Source organism: Bombina bombina, chromosome 6 (assembly GCF_027579735.1).
Source record: "Bombina bombina isolate aBomBom1 chromosome 6, aBomBom1.pri, whole genome shotgun sequence".
Classification (NCBI taxonomy): Eukaryota; Metazoa; Chordata; class Amphibia; order Anura; family Bombinatoridae; genus Bombina; species Bombina bombina.
Genome location: NC_069504.1, coordinates 1138270809 through 1138288376, shown reverse-complemented (window position 1 = coordinate 1138288376; position 17568 = coordinate 1138270809). Strand labels below are relative to the sequence as shown.

The 17568-nt window shown below is 44.9% G+C and overlaps 1 protein-coding gene across 1 annotated transcript in view; it reads left to right on the top strand.

Annotated features, from left to right (window-relative positions):
- LOC128664923 (N-acylneuraminate cytidylyltransferase-like) overlaps window positions 1-17568 on the top strand; it is a 299525-nt gene that overhangs the window by 77954 nt on the left and 204003 nt on the right. The window contains exon 3 of the mRNA XM_053719716.1: window positions 1239-1394. Coding sequence (XP_053575691.1) covers window positions 1239-1394 — 156 coding nt within the window. The remainder of the gene's footprint in view (window positions 1-1238; window positions 1395-17568) is intronic.

Here is a 17568-nt window from a genome sequence, read left to right as displayed (position 1 = left end):
TTTTCAGCAGCAGCGGGCAGGGCAGTGTAGTACCCACGGCGCGCACGCAGTAAGTTGCAGCAGCAGCTCTTCTCCCTCCTTTAAGTCTTCCCGCCTGAACTCTTCAACTGAGCATCCCGGCGCGACGTCACACACGTCACTCACTCTGTCAATCAGCAGGCACGCCTCCCCGCAGTGCTCAGAGTGCTGAATGCTGATTGGCTGAGTCAGTGATTAGCTCATCATGGAGCTACTATGAGTGCCGTGCAAGTCACCAGTGGGTGGCGCAGCTCTTAGTGAGCAGAGAATTGGTATTTTAGATCCATGTTGCACAATTAATGGAGAGCAGCGGACAGGCTCACTGCCTCCTAATTGCGCAACAATGGATGATGATGCTATGTAGTATGATCATGAATTTGGCTGCTGAAAGCGAAGTAAAATATAATAATTATGCTGTGGGTAAAATCACCATGGGGGGGTACCTTGGGTGCGGGGGTGGCCGTGGCCCAAAAAAATAAGAATTTTTATTTTATTTTTTATTTTTAATAAATATGATTTGTGAAATCTTTTTTCCCTGATTGGACAGGGGAGGCACTGCCTCCCCTGCCTCCTATGACTGCACGTCACTGGAGAGATCTCAAAACAGCAGTTGGGAAAAGGAACCCTTCCAATCTGAAAAAACCTGAAGCAGTTGACGAAAGAAGAGTGGTTCAAATTTACAGTAGAGAGGTGCAAGAAACTCATTAATGGTTACAGTAAAAGATTGATTTCAGTTCTGCGTGGAATGTGTCAGATTTGGCTTTTTTCTCTCCACTTTTTTTGTGTCATACCAATACAAACAAAAGAAATAAACAGGAGAATGCCTAAAAATGTGTAATTACAACAATTTTCTGGGCGAAGTGATGCATTCTCTGACAGAAATTGCCAATATTTTTGGCCATGACTGTATATATATATATATATATATATATATATATATATATATTGTTTGTATAAGGGATTCGTGTAGTATTCCTAATGTTTAACATGTAAATCAATCTCTGTTTATATTTAAAGATGTACCTTGGTATTTCTGTTAGATTAATTTAGTTGTTTATTTTTGTAATCTAATTCTTTACTAAGGCCATACATATTACATCTCCTTTATTATACATTTTTCATATTCTGCAGTTTTCCGTTTAAGTATAACTGTGATACTTGGGTAACTGATGAGACCAGACAACTTCAGTTCTGACCTGTGCGTTATTGTTGTTTTGTAGAGGTTGATATCGTTGGAAATATACAAGCTACATCGCCCTGTCTACACCCGTCTGATCTAAGGAAAGTGGTTGACATGATCAGAAATCAAGGTTATGATTTTGTGATGTCTGTTGTGAGACATCATCTATTCCGATGGAAAGAAGTGAAAGGGTCAGGTCAGTAACACTGTGCTGTGTATTGTATTTGTATTGTCCTGTCACGTGAGATCTCCCTCAGTTACACTGTGCTGTGTATTGTATATTTATTGTATTGTCACGTGAGATATCCCTCAGTAACACTGTGCTGTGTATTTTGCTATATTTATTGTCCAGTCACATGAGTTGTCCCTCAGTAACACTGTGCTGTGTATTGTATATTTATTTTCCTGTCATTTGAATTGCCTCTCAGTAACACTGTGCTGTGTATTGTATAGTTATTAGACTGTCACGTGAGATGTCCCTCAGTAACACTGTGCTGAGTATTGTGCTATATTTATTGTCCTGTCACGTGAGATGTCCCCCAGTAACACTGTGCTGTGTATTGTGCTATATTTATTGTCCTGCAACGTGAGATGTCCCCCAGTAACACTGTGCTGTGTATTGTGCTATATTTATTGTCCTGTCATGTGAGATGTCCCTCAGTAACACTGTGCTGAGTATTATGCTATATTTATTGTCCTGTCACGTGAGATGTCCCCCAGTAACACTGTGCTGTGTATTGTGCTATATTTATTGTCCTGCAACGTGAGATGTCCCCCAGTAACACTGTGCTGTGTATTGTGCTATATTTATTGTCCTGTCATGTGAGATGTCCCTCAGTAACACTGTGCTGTGTATTGTGCTTTATTTATTGCCCTGTCACGTGAGATGTACCCCAGTGACACTATGCTGTGTATTGTGCTATATTTATTGTCCTATCACATGAGATGTCCCTCAGTAACACTGTGCTGTGTATTGTGCTATATTTATTGTATGTGAAAGGACAGAATCCATTTTAACCCTGCATCTTTGCAAGCCCCCAAAAAACTGCTACCTTGCAGGAATTTAAATGACTTGGATCTCACAGACTTTTCCACACAACTGAATCCTCTGCTCTCCGACATTTTATCCCTCTCTTGCCCAAACCTCATGGCTTTACAGTATAATTCGGCACTAAAGTCAACACTTGACTAAACTGCACCCTCCACTCTTCGACGTACATCAATCACTCAACGGCAACCGTGGCACTTCAAACAGACCAGATATCTTAAGCAATGTTCACGAGCTCCTGAATGGCAGTGGAGGAAATCATGCACCTGTGATGATTTCCGGCATTATAAATTCATCCTTAAGTCCTACAATTTTGCGCTCAGCCTGGCCAAACAAGTCTATTTCTCCTCCCTTGTATCATCTCACGCATCCAACCCAAGAAAGCTGTTCTCAACTTTTAACTCCCTTCTATGTCCGCCTGCACGTCCGCCCACTACCAACCCCACTGCTCGGTTTATTGCTGATCACTTCAAAAATAAAGTTGACACCATTAGAAAAGATATCTGCACCTCACACCCCTCAAACCCAGCAATACTACCCACCCCTTCTATTAACAAAACTCTATGCTACTTCCCTCCTGTAACAGAGGAAGAAGTATCTGTACCCCATCCTTGGCTCATCTTACAACCTGCCCACTTGACCCTATTCCTTCACAACATCTTCCCTCTTTCTCTGCTTCACTAACCCCTACCTTAATTCATCTCTTTAACCAATCTCTCACGCTGGCACATTTCCTGATACCTTCAAGCATGCGTCAATCATACCAATCCTAAAAAGCACTAGCTTGACCCCTTCACCCCTTCTAACTATTGATCGGTCTTCTTACTTCCCTTTGCTTCAAAATTATTGGAACGACTGGTCTATAATCGGCTAACTCAATTTCTCACAACTAACTCCTTGATCCACTGCAATCTGGTTTCCGCCCTAAACACTCAACAGAAACCGCTCTTACTAAAGTATCAAATTACCTTTTATCAGCTAAAGCAAAAGGCCACTACTCCTTACTAATTCTTCTTGACCTGTCCGCTGCCTTTAACACAGTTGACCATCCTCTCCTCCTAAAAGTACTACATTCATCCGAGACACAGCCCTCTCCTGGTTTGCCTCATTTCTCTCAAAATGCTCATTTTCAGTTTCCTTTAACAACATATCTTGTGATCCTATGCCTCTCTCAGTTGGAGTACCACAAGGCTCTGTCTTGAGTCCCTTGCTTTTTTCTCTCTATACATCCTCCCTTAGAAAACTTATAGCCTCCTTTGGATTCGAGTACCACTTATATGCTGATGATACTCAAATCTATATTTCCTCTCCTGATATCTCTCGCTCTTTACTCAACTAGATTTACTGCCTCTCTGCAATTTCCTCTTGGATGTCTTCATACTACCTCCAACTCAATCGGTCCAAAACTAAGCTGCTTCTCATTCCCCCCTATTCAAGACATCCAACATCTGACATTTCTCTGATGGTTGGACACTCTATTCTCAACACCTCACCCCAGGTCCGCTGTCTTGGAGTTACACTTGACTCAGAACTCACATTCAACCCACATATACAATTGCTTACCAAATTCTGCCATTCACACCTACGCAACATTTCTAGAATTCGTTCCTTCCTTACTCAAAAAGCTACAAAAATACTTATTCATTCCCTCATTTTGTCACGCATTGATTATTGCCATCTAATTCTAAATGGCCTTCAAAAACACAGCCTCTCCTACATCCAATCTATTATGAATGCTTCTGCTAGACTCATCCACCTAAGTAGCCAATCTACATCGGCTGTTCCGCTCTGCCAGTCTCTACACTGGCTCCCCATACACTCCAGAATACAATTTAAAGTTTTAACCCTAACTTACAAAGCACTTAACAGTCTAACTCCCAACTATATTTCCTCTCTCATCGTGAAATATTCCCCATCCCGTCCTCTTCGATCAACCTCTAACCTACGTATGTCTCTTCATTCCTGTTATCTCTACGTCCCACTCCCATCTCCAAAACTTCTCACGTACTGCTCCTGTCCTCTGGAACTCTCTACCCCACTCCATAAGACTGTCTCCAACCTTGTATAGCTTCAGACGCTCCTTGAAAACCCACCTATTCAGAGAGGCTTACCATCTCTCCTCCATCCCTCATCTGAACCAAACTAATATATGAACTGCCTGACTCACTACTGCAACTACAACTGATGTGACAAGCTACCCCCAGCCTTATGTCTCTGCACCCTAAACCTGTAGACTGTGAACTCTCTGGAGCAGGGCCCTCCTGTACTAGATTTGTTTAGGTTTGTTATGTTTCGTATTTTATCCCAAATCCTTGTCATTGAATACCCCTATCACTGTACCCAGCGCCATGGAATTTGGCGGTGCTATAGAAATAAATAATAATAATAATAATAATAATATGTCCCTCAGAAACAATGTGCTGTTTATTGTGTTATATTTATTGTCCTGTCATGTGAGATGTTCCTCAGTAACAATGTGCTGTGTATTGTGCTCTATTTATTGTCCTGTCATTTGAGATGTCCCTATGTAACACTGTGCTGTGTATTGTATATTTGTTGTCTTGTCACGTGAGATGTCACTCAGTAACACTGTGCTGTGTATTGTGCTATATTTATTGTCCTGTCATGTGAGATGTCCCTATGTAACACTCTGCTGTGTATTGTGCTATATTTATTGTACTATCACATGAGATGTCACTCAGTAACACTGTGCTGTGTATTGTGCTATATTTATTGTACTATCACATGAGATGTCACTCAGTAACACTGTGCTGTGTATTGTATATTTATTGTCCTGTTATGTGAGTTGTCCCTATGTAACACTGTGCTGTGTATTGTATATTTATTGTCCTGTCAGGTGAGATGTCCATATGTAACACTGGGCTGTGTATTGTATATTTATTGTTCTGTCACGTGAGAAGTCCTTCAGTAACACAGTGCTGTGTATTGTATATTTATTGTCCTGTCAGGTGAGATGTCCCTCAGTAACACTGTGCTGAGTATTGTATATTTATTGTACTGTCACGTTAGATGTCCCTCAGTAACAATTTGCTGTCTACTGTATATTTATTGTCCTCTCACATGAGATGTCCCTCAGTAACACTGTGCTGTGTGTTGTATATTTATTATCCTGTCACAAGAGATGTCCCTCAGTAACACTGTGCTGTGTACTGTATATTTAATGTCCTGTCACGTTAGATGTCCCTTAGTGACACTGTGCTGTATACTGTATATTTTTTGTCCTCTCACATGAGATGTCCCTCAGTAACACTGTGCTGTGTATTGTATATTTATTGTCCTCTCGCATGAGATGTCCCTCAATAACACTGTGCTGTGTATTGTATATTTATTGTCCTCTCGCATGAGATGTCCCTCAATAACACTTTGTTGTCTACTGTATATTTATTGTCCTCTCACAAGAGTTGTCCCTCAGTAACACTGTGCTGTGTATTGTATATTTATTGTCCTCTCGCATGAGATGTCCCTCAATAACACTGTGCTGTGTATTGTATATTTATTGTCCTGTCACAGGAGAAGTCCCTCAGTAACACTGTGCTTTGTATTGTATATTTTGTGTCCTGTCACGTGAAATGTCCATCTGTAACACTGTGCTGTGTATTGTATATTTATTGTCATGTCACGTGAGATGTCCCTCAGTAACACTGTGCTGTAAATTGTGTTTTATATCTATTGTACTGTCACATGAGATGTCTCTCAGTAATACCGTGCAGTGTATTGTGCTATATTTATTGTACTGTCACACGAGTTGTCCCTCAGTAACACTGTGCTGTGTATAGTATATTTATTGTCCTGTCACATGAGATGTACCTCAGTAACACTGTGCTGTGTATAGTATATTTATTTTCCTGTCACGTGATATGTACATCAGTAACACTGTGCTGTGCATTTTGTATTTATTGTTCTATCACGTGAGATGAATCTCAGTAACACTGTGCTTTGTATTGTATATTTATTGTCCTGTCACATGAGATGTCCCTCAGTAACACTTTGCTGTGTATTGTATATTTATTGTCCTATCACGTGAGATGTCCCTCAGTAACACTGGGCTGTGAATTGTGTTATATCTATTGTACTGTCATATGATATGTCCCTCAGTAACACCGTGCTGTGTATTGTGTTATATTTTTTGTACTGTCACACAAGTTGTCCCTTAGTAACACTGTGCTGTGTATTGTATATTTATTGTTCTGTTACGTGAGATGTCCCTCAGTAACACTGTGCTGTGTATTGTGCTATATTTATTGTCCAGTCAAGTGAGATGTCCCTTAGTAACACTGTGCTTGTCAGGGTTTTTTCCCTGTTGTGTTTGCCATGTGCTGCTGGCAGCCATTTTACTCACCTCTCTTCCTGACTATGGTACATTGTGGGGGAAGCTGCTCAATTCCTGCACTTCCTTTTATGGCCAGACTGGTGTGCATCATCCATGTGAGACAGGATGCAGTCTCAGAATTGTGATGTGATCACTTATTATTTAAAGGGGCCCTGCTCAGTATGCTTTGCCTTTGAGTTATCTCAGACCTGTTTGTGAGAGCTCCTGTGTATTACCTGGCTGCCTGACGTCCTTCCTGGTCCCTGATCCTGGGCTTGTTCCTGACTCTGCTGTTTTCCTTGTTCCTGATTCCGACTCGTCGGTCTGAATACTCGCTTTGGCTCCTGACTCGGCTCGTCTGACTACCAGCTCTGGTTATGATTCCTGGCTTGTTATTTGACTTGTGGATTTTTTATTATTTTTTGCTATTAATAAAGATTATTTTTGCACTTCTCGTCTCAATCTGATTCCTGGCACCCTGACATTATGCAAAGGCCATGAATCCTGATGGTGCTAATAATCCACCTTTACCTGCCATCATTTCCAGGATGGATGTACAGGATCACCGCTTGGATCAATTTGCACTAGCCCTGCAAACCCTGCTGACTCGCACTGCACATTTGGACCAAAGTGTCCCGCAAGTTATGGCTGCTCCTGTTTCCGCTGCTGCACCTATGCCTACCAGGCGCATGTCTGGTTCTGCACCTCTACCTCAGCGATATGGAGGCGATCCTATTCAGTGCAGAGGGTTTTTGAACCAGGTGGGCATTTACTTTGAGATGTTACCTCAGGTGTTTCCCTCTGACAGAGCTAAGGTGAGATTTCTCATCTTGTTACTCTCTGACACAGCTCTTGCCTGGGCTAATCCCTCGTGGGAGACTAATAAACCTGTGATTTCAAATTACCCTGAATTTGTGGTCTCATTTCGAAGGGTATTTGATGTTCCGGCTCGCTCCTCCTCTGCTGCTAAACGACTCATGTCCATTCAGCAAGGTACAAGATCTGTTGCTCAGTATGCTATTGAGTTTCGTATGCTTGCCGCAGAGGTAGGTTGGAACAATGAAGCCCTTGTTGCCGCCTTCTTTCATGGGCTCTCTGATGCGATTAAAGACAAAGTTGCTGCCAGAGATTTACCAGAGGATCTCGAGGCATTGGTGTCTTTTTTGATCCTAATTGACATCAGACTAAGAGAGAGGCCCTCTTTCAAGGAGCGCTTGCGGGAGCCCTCTGTTCCGTTGTCTCCTACATGTTCATTCCCACCCATGCCTCCCTCTCCTCCCATGCCTCCTGGTCCCGAGTCACCAGGTACTGCTGAGCTGATGCAGCTGGGATTCACGTGTCTCTCCGTGGCGGAGAGGGCCTTTAGGAAGAGTGAGGGGCTCTGCCTCTATTGTGGGTTACAGGGCCACCTTTTGAAGTCTTGTCCTACACTGCCAGAAACGCTCACACCTAAGGTCCTGTCGGGGCAGAACTTGGGTGGTTTATCCTCATCCCCGGAACCTCTTAAGGAGAAACCTTTGGTCACGGTTGTCCTTTCCTGGGTGGTCTCCTCCATAGTCACCCAGGCTCTTGTTGACTCCGGGGCTGTGGGCTATTTCATTGACATTGCTTTTGTATCAATTCACTCCATTCCTGTTTTGCCTCAATCCATTCCGCTTGCTATTGAGGCAATTGATGGCAGGCCCCTTCAGCCTGCACTCGTTACTCACGAAACTGCTCCATTGTCCATGGCTGTTGGGGCTCTATATTTTGAAACCCTCCAGTTCCAGGTGATAAACTCTCTGCATTTTCTGGTTGTTCTGGGTTATCCCTGGCTCCAAAAGCACAATCCCAGTCTTGATTGGCACAGGTCGGAAATTTTGTTGTGGTCCCCGCAATATATTTCCACTTGTCTTCGGAAACCAGTTAAAGTCTTGTGCACTTCTTTGGTTTCTCAATTGCCAGAGGAGTACCGAGAGTTCCTAGACATGTTTGACAAGGTGCATGCCGGTACGTTGCCTCCTCACCGGTCTTACGATTGTGCCATAGACCTGCAACCCAGAGACATTCCTCCTCGGGCCGGGTGTACCCTCTGTGTGTTGCAGAGAATTGTGCTATGGAGGAGTATGTTGCCGATGCTCTGTTGCGGGGGATCATCCGCAAATCCTGCTCTGCTGCTGGGGCTGGCTTCTTCTTTGTGAAGAAAAAGGGTGGCAAGTTAAGAACATGTATCGATTATAGGGGTCTTAATCGTCTTACTATTAAGAATGCTTACCCTATTCCGCTTATTACGGAACTCTTTGACCGCCTCAAGGGAGCTACGGTCTTTACTGAACTTGATTTGAGAGGATTGTACAATCTCGATAGGATTAAGGAGGGCCCCAAATGGAAAACAGCATTTAATACCAGGAGCGGGCATTATGAGTATCTTGTAATGCCCTTTGGCCTATGTAATGCTTCTGCTATTTTTCAGGAATTTATTAATGATGTCCTATGAGATATGTTGCAACAGTGTGTTGTGGTGTACTTAGACGACATCCTCATACACTCACCCACACTTGAGGCTCATCGTTCTGATGTTACACGTGTTCTTCAGAGACTATGTTAGAACAGCCTGTTTTGTAAACTCGAGAAATGTGAGTTCCATCAGACTCAAGTAACCTTCCTAGGTTATGTTATCTCTTTTGCAGGGTTCTCCATGGATCCTGACAAGTTATCTGCAGTTCTGCAGTGGCCTCGCCCAGTTGGTCTTCAGTCTATTCAACGTTTTTTGGGGTTCGCCAATTACTATAGAAAGTTTATTTAAAACTTTTCTTCCTTGGTCAAACCTATCACAGACATGACCCGTAAAGAGAATGATCCACTCCATTGGTCACCTACTGCCATTAAGGCCTTTGATAGTCTTAAGACTGCCTTTTCTGCCGCTGCAGTTCTGGCTCATCCTAACCCTGTCCTGCCTTTCATTCTTGAGGTTGATGCGTCTGAGACTGGAGTAGGTGTCCTCTTGTCTCAACGTCCTACGCCTGACGGTTCCTTGCATTCGTGTGGTTTCTTCTCTAAGAAATTGTCTCCAGCGGAGTGCAATTATGAAATTGGCGACAGGGAATTACTGGCCAAAATTTTTGCACTTAAGGAATGGAGGCATCTTCTCGAGGGTACTAGCGTGCCAGTGCTCATTCTTACTGACCACAAGAATTTAAGTTATTTATCTGAAGCAAAACGTTTGTCGCCCGACAGTCCAGATGGGCGCTATTTTTGTCTCGGTTTAATTATGTGGTCTCCTACCTACCTGGTAGTAAGAATGTTAGGGCTGATGCCCTCTCTCGACAATTTTCACCTCTGTCTAATGAGGAGTCTGTACCTACTCCTGTTATACCTCCTGACCATATTTTGACTACCATACGTACTAATTTGACTTCTCCCTTGGGGGAGGAGATCCTGGCTGCACAAACCAATGCACCTCTTGAGAAACCTAGTGGTAAGTGTTTTGTTCCTGAGAATCTTCGAACTAAACTTTTGCACACTTACCACTATCCTAAAGCCGCAGTTCACCCAGGCAAGAACAAAATTATTTGGTCTATCACTCGACAATTCTGGTGGCCAGGTCTTCATTCTAATGTTGCTGTGTATGTTGCCTCCTGCTCAGTTTGTGCACAGAATAAGACTCCTCGACGACTTCCTGTGGGTCTTCTTCAACCTATTGCTAATGGTGAGCGTCCTTGGACACATCTTTCCATGGACTTCATTGAGCTCCCTGTTTCTAATGGCAATACCATTATCCTTATGGTAGTTGACCGTTTTTCTAAAATGTCACATTGCATTCCCTTGAAGAATTGTCCTACCGCTCAGGAGCATGCTTCAATTTTTGCCCGGGAGTTCTTCCATTTACATGGGTTACCCAAGGAGATTGTGTCGGACCGGGGTAGCCAGTTTGTCTCCAGATTTTGGCGTTCCTTTTGTGCTCAAATGGGGAGCAGCTTTCCTTCTCCTCTGCATATCACCCTCAATCCAATGGGGCTGCGGAACGGTCTAATCAAGCTCTGTAACAGTTCCTCCGTTGCTATGTCTCAGATCACCACAATAATTGGTCTGAACTGTTACCTTGGGCAAAGTTTGCTCGTAATAGTGCTATTAATGCTTCCTCCAAGATATCAATGTTCATGGCGAATTATGGGTTTCAACCATCCTTGTTGCCAGATTCATTCATGTCTCAGGGTATTCCGGCTTTGGAGAACCATCTCCGGAAACTCCGTTCCACGTGGGTGCAGATTCAGGATTGCCTTCATCGTTCTATGCAGCGCCAAAACTTCCACGCTGATTGTAGGCGTCTACCCGCACCTTCCTACCAGGTTGGTGAGAGAGTTTGGCTGTCCTCCCGCAACTTGAACCTTCATGTGCCTTCCAATAAATTGGCTCCCCATTATGTTGGTCCTTTTTGAATACTCCGACGGGTTAATCCTGTGGCCTATGCTCTTGACCTTCCTCCTGCTATGCGCATCTCCAATGTTTTTCATGTCTCCCTCTTGAAACCATTGGTTTGTAATCGGTTTACCACTGTGTTGCCTCGTCCCCATCCTATCTTTGTTGACAACCATGAGGAGTATGAGGTCAGCAGCATTATTGACTCTCATATTTCCAGGGGCCGTGTACAGTATTTGGTTCACTGGAGAGGCTATGGTCCGGAGGAGTGTTCATGGGTTCCCTCCTCTGATGTTCATGCTCCCGCCCTCCTCCGTGCCTTCCATGCATGTTTCCCCAATAAGCCTTTTGTCCTCCCGCGTGGGAGGGGTTGTTGAGGGGAGGGTACTGTCAGGGTTTTTTCCCTGTTGTGTTTGCCATGTGCTGCTGGCAGCCATTTTACTCACCTCTCTTCCTGACTATGGTACATTGTGGGGGAAGCTGCTCAATTCCTGCACTTCCTTTTATGGCCAGACTGGTGTGCATCATCCATGTGAGACAGGATGCAGTCTCAGAATTGTGATGTGATCACTTATTATTTAAAGGGGCCCTGCTCAGTATGCTTTGCCTTTGAGTTATCTCAGACCTGTTTGTGAGAGCTCCTGTGTATTACCTGGCTGCCTGACGTCCTTCCTGGTCCCTGATCCTGGGCTTGTTCCTGACTCTGCTGTTTTCCTTGTTCCTGATTCCGACTCGTCGGTCTGAATACTCGCTTTGGCTCCTGACTCGGCTCGTCTGACTACCAGCTCTGGTTATGATTCCTGGCTTGTTATTTGACTTGTGGATTTTTTATTATTTTTTGCTATTAATAAAGATTATTTTTGCACTTCTCGTCTCAATCTGATTCCTGGCACCCTGACATTATGCAAAGGCCATGAATCCTGATGGTGCTAATAATCCACCTTTACCTGCCATCATTTCCAGGATGGATGTACAGGATCACCGCTTGGATCAATTTGCACTAGCCCTGCAAACCCTGCTGACTCGCACTGCACATTTGGACCAAAGTGTCCCGCAAGTTATGGCTGCTCCTGTTTCCGCTGCTGCACCTATGCCTACCAGGCGCATGTCTGGTTCTGCACCTCTACCTCAGCGATATGGAGGCGATCCTATTCAGTGCAGAGGGTTTTTGAACCAGGTGGGCATTTACTTTGAGATGTTACCTCAGGTGTTTCCCTCTGACAGAGCTAAGGTGAGATTTCTCATCTTGTTACTCTCTGACACAGCTCTTGCCTGGGCTAATCCCTCGTGGGAGACTAATAAACCTGTGATTTCAAATTACCCTGAATTTGTGGTCTCATTTCGAAGGGTATTTGATGTTCCGGCTCGCTCCTCCTCTGCTGCTAAACGACTCATGTCCATTCAGCAAGGTACAAGATCTGTTGCTCAGTATGCTATTGAGTTTCGTATGCTTGCCGCAGAGGTAGGTTGGAACAATGAAGCCCTTGTTGCCGCCTTCTTTCATGGGCTCTCTGATGCGATTAAAGACAAAGTTGCTGCCAGAGATTTACCAGAGGATCTCGAGGCATTGGTGTCTTTTTTGATCCTAATTGACATCAGACTAAGAGAGAGGCCCTCTTTCAAGGAGCGCTTGCGGGAGCCCTCTGTTCCGTTGTCTCCTACATGTTCATTCCCACCCATGCCTCCCTCTCCTCCCATGCCTCCTGGTCCCGAGTCACCAGGTACTGCTGAGCTGATGCAGCTGGGATTCACGTGTCTCTCCGTGGCGGAGAGGGCCTTTAGGAAGAGTGAGGGGCTCTGCCTCTATTGTGGGTTACAGGGCCACCTTTTGAAGTCTTGTCCTACACTGCCAGAAACGCTCACACCTAAGGTCCTGTCGGGGCAGAACTTGGGTGGTTTATCCTCATCCCCGGAACCTCTTAAGGAGAAACCTTTGGTCACGGTTGTCCTTTCCTGGGTGGTCTCCTCCATAGTCACCCAGGCTCTTGTTGACTCCGGGGCTGTGGGCTATTTCATTGACATTGCTTTTGTATCAATTCACTCCATTCCTGTTTTGCCTCAATCCATTCCGCTTGCTATTGAGGCAATTGATGGCAGGCCCCTTCAGCCTGCACTCGTTACTCACGAAACTGCTCCATTGTCCATGGCTGTTGGGGCTCTATATTTTGAAACCCTCCAGTTCCAGGTGATAAACTCTCTGCATTTTCTGGTTGTTCTGGGTTATCCCTGGCTCCAAAAGCACAATCCCAGTCTTGATTGGCACAGGTCGGAAATTTTGTTGTGGTCCCCGCAATATATTTCCACTTGTCTTCGGAAACCAGTTAAAGTCTTGTGCACTTCTTTGGTTTCTCAATTGCCAGAGGAGTACCGAGAGTTCCTAGACATGTTTGACAAGGTGCATGCCGGTACGTTGCCTCCTCACCGGTCTTACGATTGTGCCATAGACCTGCAACCCAGAGACATTCCTCCTCGGGCCGGGTGTACCCTCTGTGTGTTGCAGAGAATTGTGCTATGGAGGAGTATGTTGCCGATGCTCTGTTGCGGGGGATCATCCGCAAATCCTGCTCTGCTGCTGGGGCTGGCTTCTTCTTTGTGAAGAAAAAGGGTGGCAAGTTAAGAACATGTATCGATTATAGGGGTCTTAATCGTCTTACTATTAAGAATGCTTACCCTATTCCGCTTATTACGGAACTCTTTGACCGCCTCAAGGGAGCTACGGTCTTTACTGAACTTGATTTGAGAGGATTGTACAATCTCGATAGGATTAAGGAGGGCCCCAAATGGAAAACAGCATTTAATACCAGGAGCGGGCATTATGAGTATCTTGTAATGCCCTTTGGCCTATGTAATGCTTCTGCTATTTTTCAGGAATTTATTAATGATGTCCTATGAGATATGTTGCAACAGTGTGTTGTGGTGTACTTAGACGACATCCTCATACACTCACCCACACTTGAGGCTCATCGTTCTGATGTTACACGTGTTCTTCAGAGACTATGTTAGAACAGCCTGTTTTGTAAACTCGAGAAATGTGAGTTCCATCAGACTCAAGTAACCTTCCTAGGTTATGTTATCTCTTTTGCAGGGTTCTCCATGGATCCTGACAAGTTATCTGCAGTTCTGCAGTGGCCTCGCCCAGTTGGTCTTCAGTCTATTCAACGTTTTTTGGGGTTCGCCAATTACTATAGAAAGTTTATTTAAAACTTTTCTTCCTTGGTCAAACCTATCACAGACATGACCCGTAAAGAGAATGATCCACTCCATTGGTCACCTACTGCCATTAAGGCCTTTGATAGTCTTAAGACTGCCTTTTCTGCCGCTGCAGTTCTGGCTCATCCTAACCCTGTCCTGCCTTTCATTCTTGAGGTTGATGCGTCTGAGACTGGAGTAGGTGTCCTCTTGTCTCAACGTCCTACGCCTGACGGTTCCTTGCATTCGTGTGGTTTCTTCTCTAAGAAATTGTCTCCAGCGGAGTGCAATTATGAAATTGGCGACAGGGAATTACTGGCCAAAATTTTTGCACTTAAGGAATGGAGGCATCTTCTCGAGGGTACTAGCGTGCCAGTGCTCATTCTTACTGACCACAAGAATTTAAGTTATTTATCTGAAGCAAAACGTTTGTCGCCCGACAGTCCAGATGGGCGCTATTTTTGTCTCGGTTTAATTATGTGGTCTCCTACCTACCTGGTAGTAAGAATGTTAGGGCTGATGCCCTCTCTCGACAATTTTCACCTCTGTCTAATGAGGAGTCTGTACCTACTCCTGTTATACCTCCTGACCATATTTTGACTACCATACGTACTAATTTGACTTCTCCCTTGGGGGAGGAGATCCTGGCTGCACAAACCAATGCACCTCTTGAGAAACCTAGTGGTAAGTGTTTTGTTCCTGAGAATCTTCGAACTAAACTTTTGCACACTTACCACTATCCTAAAGCCGCAGTTCACCCAGGCAAGAACAAAATTATTTGGTCTATCACTCGACAATTCTGGTGGCCAGGTCTTCATTCTAATGTTGCTGTGTATGTTGCCTCCTGCTCAGTTTGTGCACAGAATAAGACTCCTCGACGACTTCCTGTGGGTCTTCTTCAACCTATTGCTAATGGTGAGCGTCCTTGGACACATCTTTCCATGGACTTCATTGAGCTCCCTGTTTCTAATGGCAATACCATTATCCTTATGGTAGTTGACCGTTTTTCTAAAATGTCACATTGCATTCCCTTGAAGAATTGTCCTACCGCTCAGGAGCATGCTTCAATTTTTGCCCGGGAGTTCTTCCATTTACATGGGTTACCCAAGGAGATTGTGTCGGACCGGGGTAGCCAGTTTGTCTCCAGATTTTGGCGTTCCTTTTGTGCTCAAATGGGGAGCAGCTTTCCTTCTCCTCTGCATATCACCCTCAATCCAATGGGGCTGCGGAACGGTCTAATCAAGCTCTGTAACAGTTCCTCCGTTGCTATGTCTCAGATCACCACAATAATTGGTCTGAACTGTTACCTTGGGCAAAGTTTGCTCGTAATAGTGCTATTAATGCTTCCTCCAAGATATCAATGTTCATGGCGAATTATGGGTTTCAACCATCCTTGTTGCCAGATTCATTCATGTCTCAGGGTATTCCGGCTTTGGAGAACCATCTCCGGAAACTCCGTTCCACGTGGGTGCAGATTCAGGATTGCCTTCATCGTTCTATGCAGCGCCAAAACTTCCACGCTGATTGTAGGCGTCTACCCGCACCTTCCTACCAGGTTGGTGAGAGAGTTTGGCTGTCCTCCCGCAACTTGAACCTTCATGTGCCTTCCAATAAATTGGCTCCCCATTATGTTGGTCCTTTTTGAATACTCCGACGGGTTAATCCTGTGGCCTATGCTCTTGACCTTCCTCCTGCTATGCGCATCTCCAATGTTTTTCATGTCTCCCTCTTGAAACCATTGGTTTGTAATCGGTTTACCACTGTGTTGCCTCGTCCCCATCCTATCTTTGTTGACAACCATGAGGAGTATGAGGTCAGCAGCATTATTGACTCTCATATTTCCAGGGGCCGTGTACAGTATTTGGTTCACTGGAGAGGCTATGGTCCGGAGGAGTGTTCATGGGTTCCCTCCTCTGATGTTCATGCTCCCGCCCTCCTCCGTGCCTTCCATGCATGTTTCCCCAATAAGCCTTTTGTCCTCCCGCGTGGGAGGGGTTGTTGAGGGGAGGGTACTGTCAGGGTTTTTTCCCTGTTGTGTTTGCCATGTGCTGCTGGCAGCCATTTTACTCACCTCTCTTCCTGACTATGGTACATTGTGGGGGAAGCTGCTCAATTCCTGCACTTCCTTTTATGGCCAGACTGGTGTGCATCATCCATGTGAGACAGGATGCAGTCTCAGAATTGTGATGTGATCACTTATTATTTAAAGGGGCCCTGCTCAGTATGCTTTGCCTTTGAGTTATCTCAGACCTGTTTGTGAGAGCTCCTGTGTATTACCTGGCTGCCTGACGTCCTTCCTGGTCCCTGATCCTGGGCTTGTTCCTGACTCTGCTGTTTTCCTTGTTCCTGATTCCGACTCGTCGGTCTGAATACTCGCTTTGGCTCCTGACTCGGCTCGTCTGACTACCAGCTCTGGTTATGATTCCTGGCTTGTTATTTGACTTGTGGATTTTTTATTATTTTTTGCTATTAATAAAGATTATTTTTGCACTTCTCGTCTCAATCTGATTCCTGGCACCCTGACATTATGCAAAGGCCATGAATCCTGATGGTGCTAATAATCCACCTTTACCTGCCATCATTTCCAGGATGGATGTACAGGATCACCGCTTGGATCAATTTGCACTAGCCCTGCAAACCCTGCTGACTCGCACTGCACATTTGGACCAAAGTGTCCCGCAAGTTATGGCTGCTCCTGTTTCCGCTGCTGCACCTATGCCTACCAGGCGCATGTCTGGTTCTGCACCTCTACCTCAGCGATATGGAGGCGATCCTATTCAGTGCAGAGGGTTTTTGAACCAGGTGGGCATTTACTTTGAGATGTTACCTCAGGTGTTTCCCTCTGACAGAGCTAAGGTGAGATTTCTCATCTTGTTACTCTCTGACACAGCTCTTGCCTGGGCTAATCCCTCGTGGGAGACTAATAAACCTGTGATTTCAAATTACCCTGAATTTGTGGTCTCATTTCGAAGGGTATTTGATGTTCCGGCTCGCTCCTCCTCTGCTGCTAAACGACTCATGTCCATTCAGCAAGGTACAAGATCTGTTGCTCAGTATGCTATTGAGTTTCGTATGCTTGCCGCAGAGGTAGGTTGGAACAATGAAGCCCTTGTTGCCGCCTTCTTTCATGGGCTCTCTGATGCGATTAAAGACAAAGTTGCTGCCAGAGATTTACCAGAGGATCTCGAGGCATTGGTGTCTTTTTTGATCCTAATTGACATCAGACTAAGAGAGAGGCCCTCTTTCAAGGAGCGCTTGCGGGAGCCCTCTGTTCCGTTGTCTCCTACATGTTCATTCCCACCCATGCCTCCCTCTCCTCCCATGCCTCCTGGTCCCGAGTCACCAGGTACTGCTGAGCTGATGCAGCTGGGATTCACGTGTCTCTCCGTGGCGGAGAGGGCCTTT